Source organism: Pinus tabuliformis, chromosome X (assembly GCF_031772625.1).
Source record: "Pinus tabuliformis cultivar Carrire ecotype Pingquan chromosome X, CPIR1, whole genome shotgun sequence".
Taxonomy (NCBI): domain Eukaryota; kingdom Viridiplantae; phylum Streptophyta; class Pinopsida; order Pinales; family Pinaceae; genus Pinus; species Pinus tabuliformis.
Genome location: NC_142308.1, coordinates 1,456,950,593 through 1,456,969,643, shown reverse-complemented (window position 1 = coordinate 1,456,969,643; position 19,051 = coordinate 1,456,950,593). Strand labels below are relative to the sequence as shown.

Sequence of the window (19,051 nt, the reverse complement as noted above, 5' to 3'; positions counted from 1 at the left end):
ATTCTTATTTATCCATTGTTTTTTTAGCGAGGTAAAAGTGATAAACACTATATTTATTGTTAACAACCACAAAAATCCAAATATATGCATAAAGAAAACGACTAAAAGCACAGAAAAACTTTATAATAATTTATAAAAAATCAAATTAACACTTACGAATTAGATAAATAAAACAAATAATAACTATAATCATATCACATGCATAAACATATTTGAAAATATTGTTAGTACATCTTATTAAAAAAAATATATTATTATTATTATTTTTTAGAAAATATTGTTAGTACATCTTATTAAAAAAAAATTATTATTATTATTATTTTTTATGCCATTTAGTTGGAAGTATGGTTCTATATTTTGTAAAATAAAAAACCTTCTTTATAATAAATTTGAATTGTTTCATCACAAAGTTATGGTATAATATTTAATTGGTTGTTCTTTTTTTATATAGATGTAAATTTAATGGCATTGAAGTGTAAATTTAGTTTCAACTATAAGAAGACTTAAATAAGCAATTCATTTGGTTTAAAATATCAGAAAATGGAAACCACATCACAATTGCAGCGTCTTATTTTGCGTCGCAGGTTTCAAAAATGTATAAAGGTAGAGGGCTTGACCACAAAGATCCATTTGCAGCCTTAAAAGCGGATATTGCAACATATACATAGCTAAGTGAAGTCCTTATAGTGGGTGATTTCAATGCTAGGACTCCAAGTGAGCAAGCTAGAATTCTTTGTTGGAAAGATGATTGGGATCCTATTTGGCTTACAAAAGAAAGTAATCATCAGTGGGAAAGAATTTTAGAGGACAAGGGTTGCAATCTCTTTGGTGAAGAATTGCTTACTCTAGGTGGGGCCTTTGATTTAGTCATTTGTAATGGTTTGACTAGATGGACAAAGTCCGATAATTTCACTTGCAATACTTACAATGGAGCAAGTGTGGTAGATTATGTAATTTGCTTGCATGTTTGTGTGAGAAAATGGAGGAAGCTTTGATTGGAGTTCAGTTGTGGGACTTGAAATCAGATCACAAGTCAATTTATTTATGTTTCTCTTGGATTGGAAAGAAACAATTAGAGTAAAAAATTCAGCATGTCCAACAAAATCTCCCACAACGTAGAATTATTTTGACCCCATAAGATTGTAATACCTTCAAAATGACGCTAGAGAGGCTCTTCGAGAAGGAGAAAATTACAATTCACAACCTTCATAGTCATGAATTAACACATTTAATTCCATGTGCACTTGCAAAGTGCAAAAGAGCAAAAATTAAGAAGTCTAAAACAAATTGCTTTTCTGTTAATGCTTGGTTTGACGAGGAATGCAAAAAGGCAAGGAGAATGTGGAAAGAGTCAAACAAGGATAACATAAAGCTCAAAGCTTACAAGCAGTTATTAAGCAAGAAAAAAGTTGATTTCATGGTTTCATGGAGGGAAGAACTAATCTTACTTGGGAAAAATAATCCCAAATTATTTTGGAAGGAGCTCCAATCGAAAAAGATACAAATTGGAAATAATATTACAACTTCTAAATGGTTTGACTATGCAAGACAACTCTATGAGCAGGTTCCCAAGGTTGACCCTCCCCCGTTGGTCAACACTGATACTGAACTTGTCACGGTACAAGAGGTAGAGATGGGTCCCAAGAAGTTGGGTGTTGGAAAAGCAAAAGACTTAGCTGAACTCCAAGCAGAATATCTAAAGTGGGGCTCAAAGATTCTTGCACCTCACATTACAAAAATCTTCAACAACATCATACAACAAGGGCTCCCCATAGATTGGACAACTAGTACGGCAATACCTCTTTTCAAGAGCGGTGATGTCAATAATCCCTCCAATTATAGGACCATCATGATAAACCCTTTGTTTGCAAAGTTATTTGGAAGCATGCTAGAAAACAAAATTAGCAAGTGGGCAAAAGAAAGAGATAAGCGTGCTAAAGGGCAAGCAGGTTTTAGACCTAAACATTAAACATTCCACAGTTGATCATTGTATAACTTTAAGGCACATCATTAAAAAAGTTTGGGAGAAAAAGGAAGAAGTCTTTTGTTGCTTTGTTGATTTCAGAAAAGCGCTTGACTCGGTTCCTAGGGATAAGCTTTGTCACAAAATGGAGGAACTCGGGGTTCCTAAACATTTGAGAGCAACTGTGCATAGGATGTATGAAGAGGTGAAAGTCAAAATTAGAACTTCAGTAGGCATTTCTGAAAGTTTTAGAAGCGATATCGGGGTCAAGCAAGTTGCTCACTATCTCTTACCCTTTTTGGTTTATATATCGACAAGCTTGAGGAGTGGTTAAATTCACAAGGGGGTGATGGTATCTATTTGGGAAAGTTTGTTATAAGGCTTCTTTTTGTATGCAGATGACCTTATTCTGATTGCTAAATCGGCTCTTGGTTTGCAAGAGCACTTACTATCCCTTGAGCATTTTTGTGGAAGTGTGGGGATGCAAGTCAATATCAGCAAAATGAAAGTACTGGTCTTCTCTAAGAAAATAAAACATAACCAACATAAATTATACTTTGAAGGTAACATTCTGGAAGAAGTTGCGGATTACAAATACCTCAAAATTGATTTCAACAAAAATCTAAGCTGGAATGGTTGTAGAAAGGAAAGAACTTTGGGGGGTTGGAAAACATTTTATGCTTTTCAAAATAGGAGGACTGGAAAACCACTTAACCTCTTTTTGGGCTTCTAGTGATTCCGGTGATTCTCTATGGTTGTGAACTATGGGCCAGTAGTACATCCGACATGCATTGGAGATGAATTGAGAAAATTCAGAAGTGTTTGATTACAAACAAATTTAAGATTAAAAGTGTAGTTTCTTATGATATCTTGTTAAGTGAAACAAGGACTGCTCTTATTGAAGCAATTGCTATGGTGTGAGTCATAAGGTATTTAAAAACAATTGGGCAAATGAAAGAGGGTAGATGGCCTAAGGTTGCTTTAATGATAGATTGTGCAAGAGCAAAAAAACTTGGATGCAACAAAATAACAAATGGTTTAGTAAATGGGGTATTTGTTTGAACACGTGTTCCATAAACAACAAAGAGATAAAAGCTTTTGTTATGGAAAAGTTCCACAAGCGTACTTGGGACAAGGAGCTAGGAAGAAAGAAAAATGACTATATTGAAGTGTTTAATCCCACTCATAGTCATCAACCAAAAGCATACATAGAGGCCAATATCTCTTGGAGAGCCAAAATTCTTATTGCTCAGTTAAGGATTAATTCTCATCAACTCCATTGTGAAACAGGGCGCTGGAAAAGGCCAAAGGAAGTGTGGGAGGAAAGAGTATGCATTTTTTGTTCTTCTGGAAAAGTGCAAACATGAAAACATTTCATTTTAGAATGTGAGGCCTTCAAAGACAACAAGGAAAGTTATGCAGATATGTTGGCAACCAGCTCTTGGGATAATCTATTTAGGGAGGGGTTTGTCGAGAAGCTGGGAGCATTTATTTTGAAGCTTCACAGAAAAAGGGCTGAGTACATCAAGCAGATGAAGGAGCAATCTGTCACATAGGCTATCTTTAGCCTCATGGACGTTAAAATAATTTTTTTCTTTATTTCCAAAAAAATTGGTAGTAGGAGTATTTGAATGGTGTTTTTGACGCTAGAAATGGATTCAACACCATCAAAAAATTTTCAGGCACCCAAAATATCTTGAAGCTTGAATCATGTTTTTATGGTAGAAATGGATTCAACATTATGATGGTGGAAATAGATTCAACACAATCAAAAACTCATCTTAAAACTACAACTATAACTCAAATTTAAAAAAAATCGATGATCAAAATTATCCCAAAATTTCTATTATTTTATGATAAAAAATATGGCTATTTAAACTTTTACTATTGCAAATTCAATTCCTATAATTCTTAGTCGATAATACGTAGAAGGTAAATCTTTTGCTCAAATAGGTGGATGTGCAAACATTCTTAATTTGGAGCCCTTTGCAGCTCATTTAAAATCCTCAAAATGATATGTTTTAGGAGTTATGACATATCCGACAAAGAGCTTTGTGGCACCAATGCCCAAACCACCCCTAAAATCCTTAAAACTCGTTGCGAGCCAAATCCTCCAAGTGCGCACGAATAATAATCATTGCTTCCACGCGCTACTTTCCACCACAGCAACCTCGGTCCCATGATTCCACGTCACATACGACCACCGCCTAACAGAAGACTCCTTTAACCCCACGGTTAAAATATATTCTAAAAGACCCCTTTTACCCGGTCCGAAAACAAAGGTCCCTCCGGCAGTTAAAACTCCAGGACAAAATTACTGTAGCTTTTCAGCTCAAGCCCCTCCGACGGAGACGTGACGAGCATGCCGATGCGACTAATAATAATAATAATCAGCAACTAAAACGAAGGACGCAGTGGCTAATTTCATTGCCATTCTCCGCTGTGGATCCAGCTCGATCCGGACATTTTGAGGACATTTTCGTCGATCCGCGTGCCGCCGCTGTTGCAAAGGCAAGTTCGGATGAAGAAATTCAGGTAAAGATCGGAAAGAAAGTTAAATATGGAGGGCTCCGGCGATTATTTACCAGTGTTTTGAGCACGATTTAGGGCTCAAGATGCAGATAATTGCAGGGGAAATATGTGATTTGCGGTGAATTTGCCGTCTTTGTGAATGTGTTGGACGAGCTGCCTGAACCGCACGGGCAGGGCGCGAGGAGGAGCCATGGAGGTCACCCCCGTCAAATTTCTGGCCCTGTTTCTCGTGGTTTCCATCATCGGATGGGTGCTTTTCATGTAAGTTTATGTTAATATTTTAAATCTAGCATTTGCTGGAAAATTCTTCCCTTTAAATGTTTTAGCTGAGATTGTGTTTAAATCTTTTATTGGAGGAATTTTTGAGAATTTTGTGTTTGAAAAGTTTCAACCATGAATGCTTTAAATTGTGCTCCTTTAAATGTTTTAGTTAAGAATGCTCTTAAAACATTTCACTTTAGATGCTTCATCTGAAAACACTTCAGAGAGTTTTACTCTAGAAATATTCTATCATAACTGTTGGAGCTAAGATTGCGATGGAAGTTTTGTACTTTGAAAATTTCAGCCAAGAATGCTTTGAAAATTTTGTAACTTTTTAAGAGAAGAAGCTTCAAATTTTTTGTGATGTTTTAAGGGAAGAATGCTTGAAATTTCTGTAATGCTTAAAAGAAAGAATGATTTAAGGAGTTGTATTACAAAGGTTTTAGTGAACATTCTTGGAAATTATTGCACTTCAAATGTTTAAGCTAAAGAATGCTTTAAAATTTCTGTACTTTAGATTGTTCTGCACTTTTTATATGGTCCAGCTAAGAATGCTTGGACGGTTTAATAGATGCTCTGTACTATCCAGAAATGACAAGCTGATAAAATGAGTGATCTTTGTCCACACTCTTTAAGTTGACACGTGGTTAATTAACCATAGTTCTTGAAATTAGGTGAAAATTTAGCCCAAATCACTCTTTCTGATTGGGGTGCCAGTATCCCGAGGTTCAGTTTGGACTCTGGCAGTGTTTCCCTATAATCATTTTCTTGTAGTCAATGAAACCAAGGTCCATTTTCCCACTTCTTGTTAAATTTGGAGAAGTTATATTAGATAGACCTGCTCCTTGGAACAGGATGCTCTTAGTACTTCTCCAAAGTAAATCAAGTTGAATTTGACATAAATTTGTGCTCATGTCCTCTTTTTCTTAAAATACCTAGCGACCTACTTCAACATTTCTGTTTTTCTGACCTTTTTTGCCAGAAAAAGATATATTATTTCAAAATATTTCAATATTGGCACAAAATTTCTCTCCCGGGGAGGATTTATAGGGTGATCGATGGTCCATGCCTACAGAAAACCAAAATCAAGTTAAGGATCCCTGAACCTATATTAAATAGCAAGCAAAAATTAGGGTATAGAGTTTTCTACTGATAAGTGGTTGCAATGCTAACTGAATCCTTAACACAACACAACTAAGCATAATAAAGCTAAGCAGTCACACCAGTAAGCTAGGGCAGGTGGCCGACATACTGGTTGGGCCCTGAGGAGCTAAGCAGAAAATGGAAAACCAGGAGAAGACTGTCTTGCAAGAGGCTAATCTGGGGCTAGGCCAATTGTTCTGATGGTTTGCATTCACTTGAAAATCAATGTTTAGTTGCTGCTTGTGAGGTGCAATGCTGGTTTAACACTCATCTAAAATTGCTGCCGTAATAGAATGAAGCTTGGGCTATGCGAGCTCCGCATGGTGGTAGGGCTTATGAACTTATATTTTTTGGGCAGGAGTCAAAGGAGTGTAATGCCCTTGGTGGCATTCAGCAGCTCTATTATTTTGTTAAGAAAACTTGGAATAAAGTTTGGAACTTGAGGTTGCCATTCATGAAATTGTCGTCACCTTCATACATAGCCACAATCTATTCGACCTTCTTATCCAAGTTCATAGCCGACACAAATATGGTTTTGTAAATTAGTCTCTTTGTGGTTGCACCATTTTTACCTTGCATCACTTCCTGCTCCATCAACATCCAAGTTCTCCTCATTGTTGTTAAACTACTATATGATGGTATGTAGACTTTCCTGAGAGAGACAATCTAGCTTTGGTAGCACACAAGCTTCTCTGAATGGGAGGTTGTGAGAGAAGGGCATCATTTCTCATTGAAGGACCAATCAGAGTCAATGAGGAGGGATGAGAATGACAATGCTATATGGTTGGGGACATAAGAAATGCATAGAAGGAGAATGAGAATGTAGATGAAAACAAGTTGATGCTTTGCAAGGGGCAAGACAAGATTAGTATATTGATGTCCAACAAATGACCCAAAATAGGTCGATGGGACTACTTAGTATAATTGTGTTGATACAAAGTGGGAGTGCTAAGGCCACTCCTATAAAGGCAAAAGCATAGCTAATTTGTAAGACCTAATCTTTAAGAGGCAAAAGTAGAAGTGGAATACAATGCTCTAGAAAAGGATGGAAGGTGAGGCTATTGTAGTGGGTGGTGGATCTTGGGGATGGGTACTCACTTACATGGTGAGACCTGCAAGGGTGAAAGAGGTAGGGGTGCCCATGGCTACTTGAAGGGCCAAGTATGAGAGAGAGATGATGAGCTTGCTTAGATGTAGTGTTGGTGAAATGATTAAGTAGGAATTGGCTGGTAATGGGGGGGTGTGAAGGGATTTGATTATCAATATTGAATGGTAGAATAAGCTTTCACCATTAATCCTTGGTGACCCTAGGGGGATGAGAAGAATGAAATGTTTGGATGCCCCACTTGCTATGGACTATCACATTGGCCAACAAATCAATTGGACTATTGAGTGTGTGGCATGCATATATGTGTAAAGTTGACATGATGGAAACACTTTACAAGGGTTGCACTGCAATTTGAGGAGGGGGGGGGTATTATTGTAGAATGAAATCCCATCATAGGGATATGCCACTTTAGTGAGAAGTTGTAATTGCATTGAGAGAAGTGAGGTGCATTCTACAACCTAGTATGAGCGAGATGTGTAATGTTCATGTCTAAAGTTGACATGACATGTGGCGTAGGTCATCTTAATATCATATTTAAAAAAATAAAATAAAAGGCCATTATGGATGAGATGAGATGTGCAACATTATGATTGTAAATCAAAATATGAAAAAAAGAAAATTCATGATATAAGAAAGGAAATGCTGAAAAAGATTACAAAATGTTAGTTAATTAATATACACACACACACACCCCAACATAGATCCATCTCAACTTAGGATCTTTTTAGTATAGAGATATATGTGTCTCAATTTCTTTTTAATCCCTCTTGGTGGTTAATAGATTTGGAGTTGAGATGGATCTATGCTGATCATATACATCACATAGACAACAACCATAAGCCAAGAAGGGCCTACAAGGCATGACACCAACATTGTTAGCAATACTAGTAATAGGGTGAGAGAGCATGTTTTCACATGAAACCAGGGACTTGCACTCAAAGCTTGCTTTTGGATTACAAGAACTTTTGGTGCTAATGTGATTCAAAAGCTTTGTGGACATTACTAGATTGCCAAAAGTTTGTCATTACTGGTGTTGATGCGGAGACAAAAGGTTTGTATAAAAACACCTTGAACCTTGTAAGGCTAAATAGGGTAGGCAGGATTATCACCTTGGGTTTTAAGCCTCAATTTAGAATGAAAAAGAGATCTCATGAGAAATCTTGATTCCAGGATTTTTTTTTTTTGTTATTTTAAAATTTGTACAAAGGAAAAGGAATAAAAAGTAATAATATTGTCTAATTTAATACAATGGATAAACAAATAAAATAATTGTACAAGAAAGAAAAAATATCAAATAGAAAATAAATTTGAAATCAAATAACTCAATGCATATATTCAAAATATAAAAATGATTGAAACAAGAAACAGAATCAACATTGAGAATGAAACATGATCCTTTGTTGATAAGAAGTTATATATCTTGAACCAATAACTTTTACAAATCCCTGCGAGGACTTGGACTAGGGAATTTTCACACAACTTTAGATGTCATAAATCCATATAAAAGTGATAAAATGCCATAAAAAATAAATGAAGATTTCGTAAGTCTACTTGGACCAATTCAAGGATAATGCAATGTACAATTGATTCTTTGAAAATGATAGGAAAATTAGCACTGAATACACTTAGAGCTTCTAATTAGTGCAAACAGAAATGCAGATAATAAACACCTTGAAAATTAACCAAAAAGCTAGTCCCACTTTGCCTTTCGTGTCATGCCCTAGAAGATACCGTACTGTCTACAAAGTTATCAACCCACAAAAATATAAGTATGAATAAATAAATCAATAGCAACATCTCTCAAAGCTTCAACATACCTCTTGCTAGTCCCACTTTGCCTTTCGTGTCATTCCGTAGAAGATACCGTACTGTCTACAAAGTTATCAACCCACAAAAATATAAGTATGAATAAATAAATTAATAGCAACATCTCTCAAAGCTTCAACATACCTCTTGTGGAAAGATTTTTTTCTCTCTAAACGATTCTTCTTTCCTTTCTGTATTTCTGTCCTTTTGTTATTTTCCAGTTATAAGTTTTTTCAACTGCTTGATGGGTACGGGAAATAGGTAGGAGGAATGGAATCATTAAAGTTTATATATATATATATATATATATAAGCAGGTGTCCTACTAGTTTTAACCATAAAACTGCTTATAACTCCAAGTAGGAAATGCATTTCCTTTGTAACTCCTATTTTAATAATTAATTGTTAAAATGCAATATAATATCTTTAATCAAAATAAGCAGGGGTCCTACTAGTTTTAACCATAGAACTGCTTATAACTCCAAGTAGGAAATGCATTTCCCTTGTAACTCCGATTTTAATAATTAATTGTTAAAGTGCAATATCATGAAACCATAAACATACATATTCATAAAGAGACACTTTCCAAAAATGTCAACAAGACTCCTTGTTTTCCCATATGGCAAACATAATCATATTGTTAGTCATTCAAAGCATGTCTAATGTTAGAAACAAAAAGCATCACCTAAAAAATAGATGATTTCTAAATATGCCTCTTCAAACATAACAAAGTTAGGACTAGTACTGTGATATCTTAGGAAACATGTCCAGATGAGAGACTTCTTTCTTTGTTTCTTCATTATTGCCATATTACATTCTGTTTTCGTCCTTGACCTCTTTGGGAACCTCTTGATCCTCAGTTGAAAAAAGTAAAACTTACATCTACATGTAAACCAACTAACTGGTCATTTCCATATCTCAACCATGACACCTATAAATTATCTTTGCATACAAAATAAAAAAAGACAAATCTATTATCAAATGCATATTGTTGTAATTTATAGAGCCTCGGTCAAGGAGTCATGTGAAGAAGCATTCCATTTATACCCATAAACTCATTTTACAAACCAAACTTATGATGTTTTTTGAGAGCTGTCACAACATTTTTGTTTTCTCTTTCACATGAAATGAGTATTGACGGAAGTAAAAAAATGGAAAGCACGTACAAAATTGTATGGTGATGGTTTCAATGGAATTTTGTCTTTTCTCGCCAATGGTAAATTCAATAAGATAAAATTCTTTCAATTCCAAATGACCATTATTATTTGCGAGATAACGAAGTTGAGTGAAATGGCATGAAAATCAATTTTAACCCAAGTAAATTTTGAGTTGCAATGAAGCTCACGTAATTCATTTTTAATTTTTTATCCTTTGTAATTTATCCATAGCAGAGATGGGAGGAATAGGTTTGAGTTTACAATGCTGGTAGGAAAAAAGTGGACAGTGGGAACCCCATGTCTAGATCAGAGAGAAAAAATTTACATCATCCAAAAATAAATAGCATTGTTCTTCAAAATAATGCAACAAAGGACAATTACATACCTCTTCCTTGTTGTGGCTCCTTCCAAATGATGAGCTACAACCTGTTCCTTTTATCATGCATTCTCTCTCAATCACGTTGTAATAAATGCTGGCTATTGTTCCTTATTTCAGCACCTTGCATGCATCCTCTTTTCATATTTCATATTTGTATTTTTTGAATTTTCTACTGGCCATCAATTGTTATCATAAAGATAATTCTTTTAGCACCAATTATGTATTTACTATTAACAATTAACCAGGTAAAGAAATAAGAGATGTGCCCTCTAATTCATATCTTATTTGCACATACAATATAGCTATGCTCTCATGTAATAATACCTATTGAAATTTTCACATATTTCATCATTGAAATCAATAATAACAAAATCAATTTCCGTTATTAACCACATAATATAACCTATGTGCTTATGGTACTCCTAGTGGACCCTCGCTTGTTGCTTATTTTTCATATTTATTGCGTGAGACGCGCTCTCCAGCCCAGTATGGAAGAGATGTTGTAAGGTTATGTTATGTGATGTTATGCTATGTATGTGATGTTATGCTATGTAAACATTTTGACTCGGTCAAATTACATAACAATAAAAATAAAAATAAAGGACAATTAAAAAAATAAATAATATATAAAAATAAAATTAATAATTATAATTATTAATTAAAACATTTTGACTAGGTCAAATCTCTTTTCTATCTAAAAGAAGTTTGCACCTCAAGAGATTTGACCCCTCTCAGCGCTTGGTAGATTTGGAGTTAAGATGGATCTAGGTTGGTTATATTGTAGACAAAATGAAAAAGATTGTAATTTATTTGAGGTATTGCAATTTTTTGCAGGCTAAACAAGTTAGGTCATATATGGGTCAACAATTAGATTTATTTTTGAGTTCCATTAGTGACAAGCTGTACAATCTAATAGTGACAAACTGTGAGAGTGCCAAAACAACTCCCAGAAGCTAAAAGATAAAATAAAATAAATAAGCTATTGTAAGAGAAATAGCCAAACGCTTAGGCATGGTGTTGATGTGGCTAAATATCCCTCATCATCATTTGTAGGGAACTCGCCAGGTAGAAATGCCCAAACTAGAGTTTGCACCCTTAGTGGTGATTCCTATAGCATGTGGTGTTGGCTACTGTTTTTGTTTTTCAAGTTTTAGTGTTTTTTTTAATAATTTAAATAAATTACAATTTACTGGTTTGTATGTAGAAATGGAATTACAAAAACAAAAGTGTAGAAATGAAAATTTAAAGCATAAGTAGTGAAATTAGATGACATTGTTTGAAAATTGAAATACACGTTGAAATTGATTTCTTTTGTACAAGCCGATAAACTCAAAATTTACATTCAGTAGTCTCATTGTGCAGTAGATGAACATAAGAATAAATATTATAATTAATGAATACCACATTCATAAGCAAAATACTCACAAATTACACACAAGCAAATGGAGCAAATGAATTAAACAATTACCTCTATATGATTGTATTATATATGTCCAATGGAGCTTGAAATTTAAATTACACAATACTCCTCTCAAGTTACCTTTAGCCAAAAAATGATCCCCATTTACAATCACTGAAAACGTGCATATAGAAAAGAGTTTGAAGAAGAAGTTTCAATGAGCCACATTCTTTCACGACTCTCTGCAAATTCTTGTATACTCTTATGAGCTGATTGTAATTCAAAAGATTTGTCAAAAATTATATTTTCATTCAATGACTTCACAACAAAGTCAAATTTGTCTCTTAGCTGATTATAACTTGGGCACGTTATAGATCTTTTTAGCACAGTTGCTAAGGTCATAACAGCCTTGCTAGATCGGCACACACAGGGTAGGGACCTATTGTCACCTCAGCCCAAGCCCTTGCTATTTAGGTCCAACACCCCCTAAACAACTAATGGAGGAGTCCCCAAAAACAACTTCGGTTTATGTCCAAGTGCCGTTTATGGACTCATTGAGGTGGTGTTCTTGGTCTGTATGTTGTCCTGCATAAAAACAATGTAGATTTTTGACATTAGATATTAGTAGCCAAAATAACTTAAAGATATAGCATGTGACCTATGAATTTTGGTCTACTAAATTTATCCCAACCAAATTTATAATTATTTATCAGCTCTGATGCCTTGATAAGGATTTGTGGGTAAAAATAGTCTGCTGTCATGTATGACAGACTATAAAGTCTACGTAAAAACATAGGGAGAACAATGTATTTGATTTTATCAGCCAGTCCACCATCTGAAAAACACCTCTAGGGAATTACTCCAAAGTGTGGGATGGCTAGAGGGTGGATTATAGAGGCTTAGAGGCTTCCCTTTTATTAAATTTTGACTAAAAATGTAATTTCCAGTTAGCTGGAAATTGATTTTCAGATTTCTGGGTTATGTTTATTTACCAAATATGCAACAAAAGGCTACATACAAGTCTAAAATGGAGGAGATAGGAATTTGTATTAAAATGGGGTTAGATCCAACAATTTTGCTAATTTTTCCCAATAAATAACTTATTAAAAGTTGATATGAAAATAAAAAAATAGCAAATCCTACCCTAACTGCAAAAAATAAAAGTGAGATTCTGAGAAACAATGGATTTTTGGTTGTTGAAATTATACCCGTGCATTAGTCTCACCTCTTGTCGTAATGTGAAGTAGATGTTCCTCTAAGTCACTATGGCCATTTCTTGTTGAGGGAGTGGGCTTGGTCCTTCCAGAAATCGCCCCCACTATTACTTAATTCGCCTTGCAAAATTTCAACTCTCCTTAGGAGCAACCTAACTTTCAACCCTCCTTAGGAGCAGCCTTCTCTTGTGGCGTCTCCAACCTCTGTCCTTTATGTGTGGCAAAATTCAAGCCCCTTTGGAGAAGTAAAGTCGCCTTTCAAAGTGGTTTAAAACCCTTGGATCGATTTACCTGCAAAAAAAATACACAAGTGGGAAGGCCCTAGTTGCTTGCTTCCATGTAGCATATTAGCTCCTTAATGGCATATAACATTAGTCTTATGGTGAATTTACTTATTAACAAGATGGAATTAAATTAAAAAATAATTCCCAATAACAATAGCAAGAAAAGAAACATTAACAAAAACCATTCCACAATTATACAAGAGAGTACAAGAGTTTGCAAATAGACGAGCCCTTTGTTAATTGATAGCACTTCTCTCAAGTTAATAACTACTATTTACAAATGAGGAGAGCCTAGCCTTTATAGAAAAAATTATAATAGCTAGTTAATGACTAGCTAACAACTGTTTTTCTATTTTGTGACTCAGCTTCCTCTTGACCCTATACCTCCTATTTTTTTTCATTTCCTGGTCATAGGAACTGGCCTTTAGACAGGGTATAAGGTCTGCATGACATATATTACTTTCATTTTACTTTTCCCTTGGATTTTCAAGATTCCTGAGTGTTTGAGGTTCAAAGAGTCTTCAAGCTATTTAAAGATTCAAAGCTTCACGATGCTCATCTTTACTGCCCATGGAAGCATCAATGTTTTCTTCATAAAAGAAGGGAAGAAAATGGAAGTCCCCAAACTGTTCTTCTAGTGATATCCGTGAATTTATGGAGTTATGATAATCCCACAATCCTTTATCAATATGAGACACATGGTTGTTAGTTTCCACGGTGTCTCTTACATGGTATTTCACAGCAGGTTCTCTATAAATGATGAATGGTCTTTCATCAGTGGTAGGTATGGTGGCATATGATAGATTCATTTGTATATGCTCTCCTAAAGCGGTAGGCTATTTTCTAGATAAGAGCATACCCCAAGCATCAGGGACATCCGTTAACATAGCAATGTCAAGATTGGCAGCCAAGCAAACCTTTAAGTCCTTGATAAGACCATGTATTTGGATATACTTTGAATCAAAATCACACATATTTCTATAAGGTCTTCTAATTTGCAACTCTACCTGATTCGTTATTTTTAAAGGCATCATATTGATAGAAGCACTAAAATCAAGCATACAATTATGTAACAATAAATCATTTACAACTAATGTGAGAAATAGAGGTGCATGTCCTCTATTCTTTTGGTCATATTTCGTAATATCACATGAGGATCTTTAGTTTCTTTATCAAATTTATTTCCTTCCTTGACTTCTTTGAGGCTCTAATTTGCCAATGTAAGGATAGGTACTGAAACATTTACCTTGTCGAGTGCATTTCCCAAGTCAGCATTTAAAGTAACATCACTATCTTTTTGGGTTGGAGTGGGATTGGGACTAGCACTTAAAGGTAAGGATGCCCTAATCCATCTTTTAGTTGGGGCATCATTATTACTTGTGTGAGGTTTCTGAGAGGACATATACAAACATTACATCCAAACTACATGGATCACACCTTTAGAGGTCTTGGTTTGAAGAGGGCCTTTTACATGGAGCATTGCTTGTCGTTGAGGGACAACCTTGTTGTTTTCCCTCCTTGTATGATAGACATTGGAGGCATGCCCTTAGATTTCCTTGGGTCAATTTTGAGTGGGATCTCTTAGACTGAATTGACATTGATTGGCACCTTCAAAGGTTGCATAGGATATGCTAGTTTTGTCACCTTAAGGAACCAAAGATGGATGGGCATCTCATTTCCCAATTCCCCCTTTATTGCGTGATTAAGGTAGATACCATTGTTTATTCCAAGATTGTGAGGTTCCCTTTCCACCTTCTTTTGCTACCTTGACTAGCAATACCTTGCTCTCCTTGTGGGAGAGATTTTCGAGTACAAATCTCGTTGTTCATAGGTCATGCCTTGATTGGAGGCCTTGAGGAGGACCATTTCATACTTTCTGGTTGCCTCCTTTAAGAGCAATAACAAATGACAATCAAAGATCCACGAGACCTCATATTTTTGGTTGGTGAGACCTTGGGTCTCCTCTGAATACGTTAGGGGATTGATTGGCTTCTCATTCAAGACTTATGAGGACTTTTCCATCTAGATCTTAGATTGTATACCGCCACATTAGTGAACGAATCGACTCTAGTTGGACCTAGAGTCAAGCTTTCCCCCATCAACATGCTTCTACTAGTATTCACTGGGTTCAGCGAAGTAGTCAGATCTCTATCAAGGGATTCTTTCTATTGGCCTCAGATGTCAACTACCTCGTTCTTGTGGCCCCCTCTTGGCCCTCCCAAGCAATGTTGCACGAAGCAGGACGCGGAAGCATCATTTCCCAAAAGTCTAGGAAGTGAAGCGTCTACTATATATATGTGTGTGTTTTTATATTTTTTTGCATTTATATTAAAAAAACGTCCAAAATACCAAATTAGTTGTACAAGATATGGAAGCATGCATATTTGTACATAAATCAAGATAGATATGGCATCCATTATACATTAATGATTAATTATTCGAGCATCAACTATTTAGATGCATCAACCATATAGAATCTAGATTCTTCTCCTCTTGTCTAGCCTTTGCCTCTACCTCGATTGTGTAGGGATGTTAGTCAACATTGCCCAATTTTGATCAAACTACCTAATCCAACCCTTAAAATATGGTAGAAAAAACTTAACATGCTTGTTCGATGATTCTGACTTGATTGAAAGGTGATTTTTTGCTAAGGGCATGACAAAGGAGTTCAACAATTAACACCGCCAACACTAGGGTACATATAGGGCTTGGTGCTCTTGATTAAGTGCTAATCACATACCCTCATACATGATATAATCTAATGAAATGCCACATTCCCATTGGTTTTGAATTCCCGAAAATTGTTAAGTCTGCTGAATTTTGAATAGGATATGAAATTCTATTTTCTCCATATGAAGTCTGATGAGGATGGAACCACTCTCAAACATCTTGAGTCATTTCATGGTAATGTTAAAAATTTAATTAAAGGATGAAAATGAAAAATAAAGGAGAATGCCACTTTTACTTACATTACCATGAGGGAGCATCTAGGAAGCAACTAAGGAGCATCAAGGGAGCACCTTTGTAGTGTTCAAGAAGCCCCAACCCAACTTAAGTCAAAGAAAAAATAAAAAGAATATTTAGAACCTTGTGGAACCGCTCGTCTCCCTTCGTATACGTACAGATCCGTGCCTGATCCGTCGCGGATCTGGGGAGGATCTGTCGTCGGATCCGCGGTTTGGAAATTCGGAACCATGGATCGTGTTGACATGGTTCCGAATTTCCAAGAATTGTCTTTGTTGACCCAATCCACGGTTTCAAAATTCCAAACGCAGATCTGACGACAGATCCCCCACGAATCTGTATGGGACGTGATTCCTAGTTTGGATCCTTGGGGGGCAAGGGTTTCATGCAACATTGGCCTCTTCCTCTAGGATCATATAACCAAGTTCTCGTAGACTTGGCGATCCCTTTAGGATACATCGACTTTTTATTGTTCTTGAAGACTTCAACAATGGGCTAGCCTCTTGGTCTCCTCACTTGTCCTTGCTCACCATCTCTAGCAGGGGTTGGCATGCTCTCTTATGCTTAGTATCAATATTTTCGGAGCTTCATAGTGTTCAATAGTTCTGTTATTCTAACTGTAACACCATAACTATAGGGAGCGAGAGCATGAAGTGCCAATTTCCAAAAGACTATGAGATAAGATAATTTTATTAATGTCCTCAAGTGACCACAAGAGTAGGTCAATGGGACTAAAAGATACATTTGGTGTATATACAAGACATTTGGGAGTGCAAATCAGTGTTTTCAAAACCGTTTTTAAAAACCGGTTACCGGTCTAACCGGCCGGTTAGCAAGGCTGCCGGTCTAAACCGGCCAAAAAACCCGGTTGGAAAGGCCATTTCGCCATTTTTTTGCCCTAACCGGTGAAAACCGGCCGATTTAGGATGGAACCGACCGGTTTTAGGCACGCCCACTGTAAAGTTAAAAAAACATATTTTTCACTATGTTTCAGGGGTTTTGGGGGGAAACTAAGGGTGTTTCAACCCTAACAATGTTGGCAATTAATGGTAATGTTAAATTCTTAAAGTAAAAGTGACATTTCCTTTAATTTTCATTTTCATCCTTTTACTTAAATTTTTAACATTACCATGAAATGACTCAGGATGTTTGAGTGTGGTTTCAACCTCATTGGATTTCATATGGAGAAACTAGAATTTTAGATTTCACTCAAAATTCAGCAGACTTAATGGTTCTCAGGATTTCATGGTTTGGGGGTAAACAATAAATGCAATCGGAGCTCCAAATGATGAGCAAAACTCCTGATCTAGATCCCATTGTGTTGGACGATATTGATCCAACATCAGAATGGGTGGAGGAGACTGAAGAACCTGTGTTTGAGGCTGATTTTGATATCGACATGGCTTTAGCGGGGGATGATGCAGGTTATGTGGTGGCATCAGAACTAGGATCAGTAGCGGCATCAAGGAAAGGCAAAGAACCAATGTAAGGCACTAGTCATGCAGGTCGACAAACTCGTGCTTCCATTAGGTCCACTTCTACTGTCATTGGTGGCATTGAAATTTGATACTGAGGTTGCAGATCAGGCTTAGGCATCCTCAGACTTTGAACCAGATGATGTCTATGTAACTCCTGATGATGATCCTGTGTCTAGTAGTGGTGATGAACTTGATGATTGATCATGTGTACACTGTAGACTTGTAGTAGGCCAATGGCCTCATAGCTTGCAGCATTGTTTTTGGACTTTATAGGCCATTTAGAGCCTCATTTCTTATGTATTTTGCTATTTTGTCGATGATATGTATTGTACTCGGTGCCATTTTGATATATTCACCTTTACATGGTATATAAATGAGCAAACTTTGCATATTTTGTCTCTATTGGCTTGGAATCATGGTTTTACATCTTAAAAATAGTTTTGTTTCATTAAAAATTAATTATTTAATGTATTTTTTAAAACCGGTTCGTTTAGACCAAACCAGTCTCGGTTAGACCGGTTTCGGTCGGTAAACCGGTTCATTAGGTGGACCGGTCCGGTCACCAGTTCCGGTTTTAAAAACATTGGTGCAAATGCGATTCCATGAATTCCAAAGCTAAAAAGACTAAAATATGACTAAAATGAAATAAATGTACAATTAGAGAATGCATAAAATCGCATGAAACGACAAAAAATAAGAAGTACAAAGTATGTCTGTTGCTAGACTGTGTAACTCCAAAGAAGCGAAGGGGAGCTAAAGATGAGGCCAATGAGGTCAACCTCCTGGATCTGATGGTCGATGGCGAGGGAGGCGAGCAAGGCAATCTCTCCCTATTTGGGTACTCCAGAATCGTAGAAAAATCCACTTGTATGATCCTGGGGGGAGTAGAGGAGCGAGGGATACTCCTAGCATACGAAGTCCAAAGGAAAAGCTATTGATTATTCTCTGTTCATTGTGCTGTGGATGGGAGGAGGTCAAGAGAAACATTTGTAGCATTTTTTGATATATTTTGATGCATATACATTCAAAAAATCATGTAGAATGGTGAATTAGTTATAGGAAAAAATTTGAAAATATAAGTCTTGGTGGTAGTTTAATGCTAATAATTAAGCATAACTAATATATCTTCTTAGCTATTGAAGACCATTTCCAAGAAGCAACCTGTTTCCTCTCTTGTTTCTCCATTGCAAGTCTACTCTCGTGTACAACCTAGCAGCTAGATAGCAATAGCCAACAACCAAGTAGTAGTAATCATGGCGGCATTGTGTTGCTGCACATCGAGCTAGCAAATAGGTTGAGCTGCCACGAGTGGGGTCAGGTAGAGACTGCACACGGGTGAGCAGACTATGGGGCAAAGAGGCCAA

General features: G+C 36.2%; 1 protein-coding gene across 1 annotated transcript in view; it reads left to right on the top strand.

Moving 5' to 3' along the window:
- Positions 1 to 4,310: 4,310 nt before the first annotated feature.
- LOC149145505 (protein SABRE-like) overlaps positions 4,311 to 19,051 on the top strand; it is a 366,058-nt gene continuing 351,317 nt past the window's right edge. Inside the window, 1 exon segment of the mRNA XM_089452896.1 lies at positions 4,311 to 4,756. Coding sequence (XP_089309022.1) covers positions 4,635 to 4,756 — 122 coding nt within the window. The 5' untranslated portion in view covers positions 4,311 to 4,634.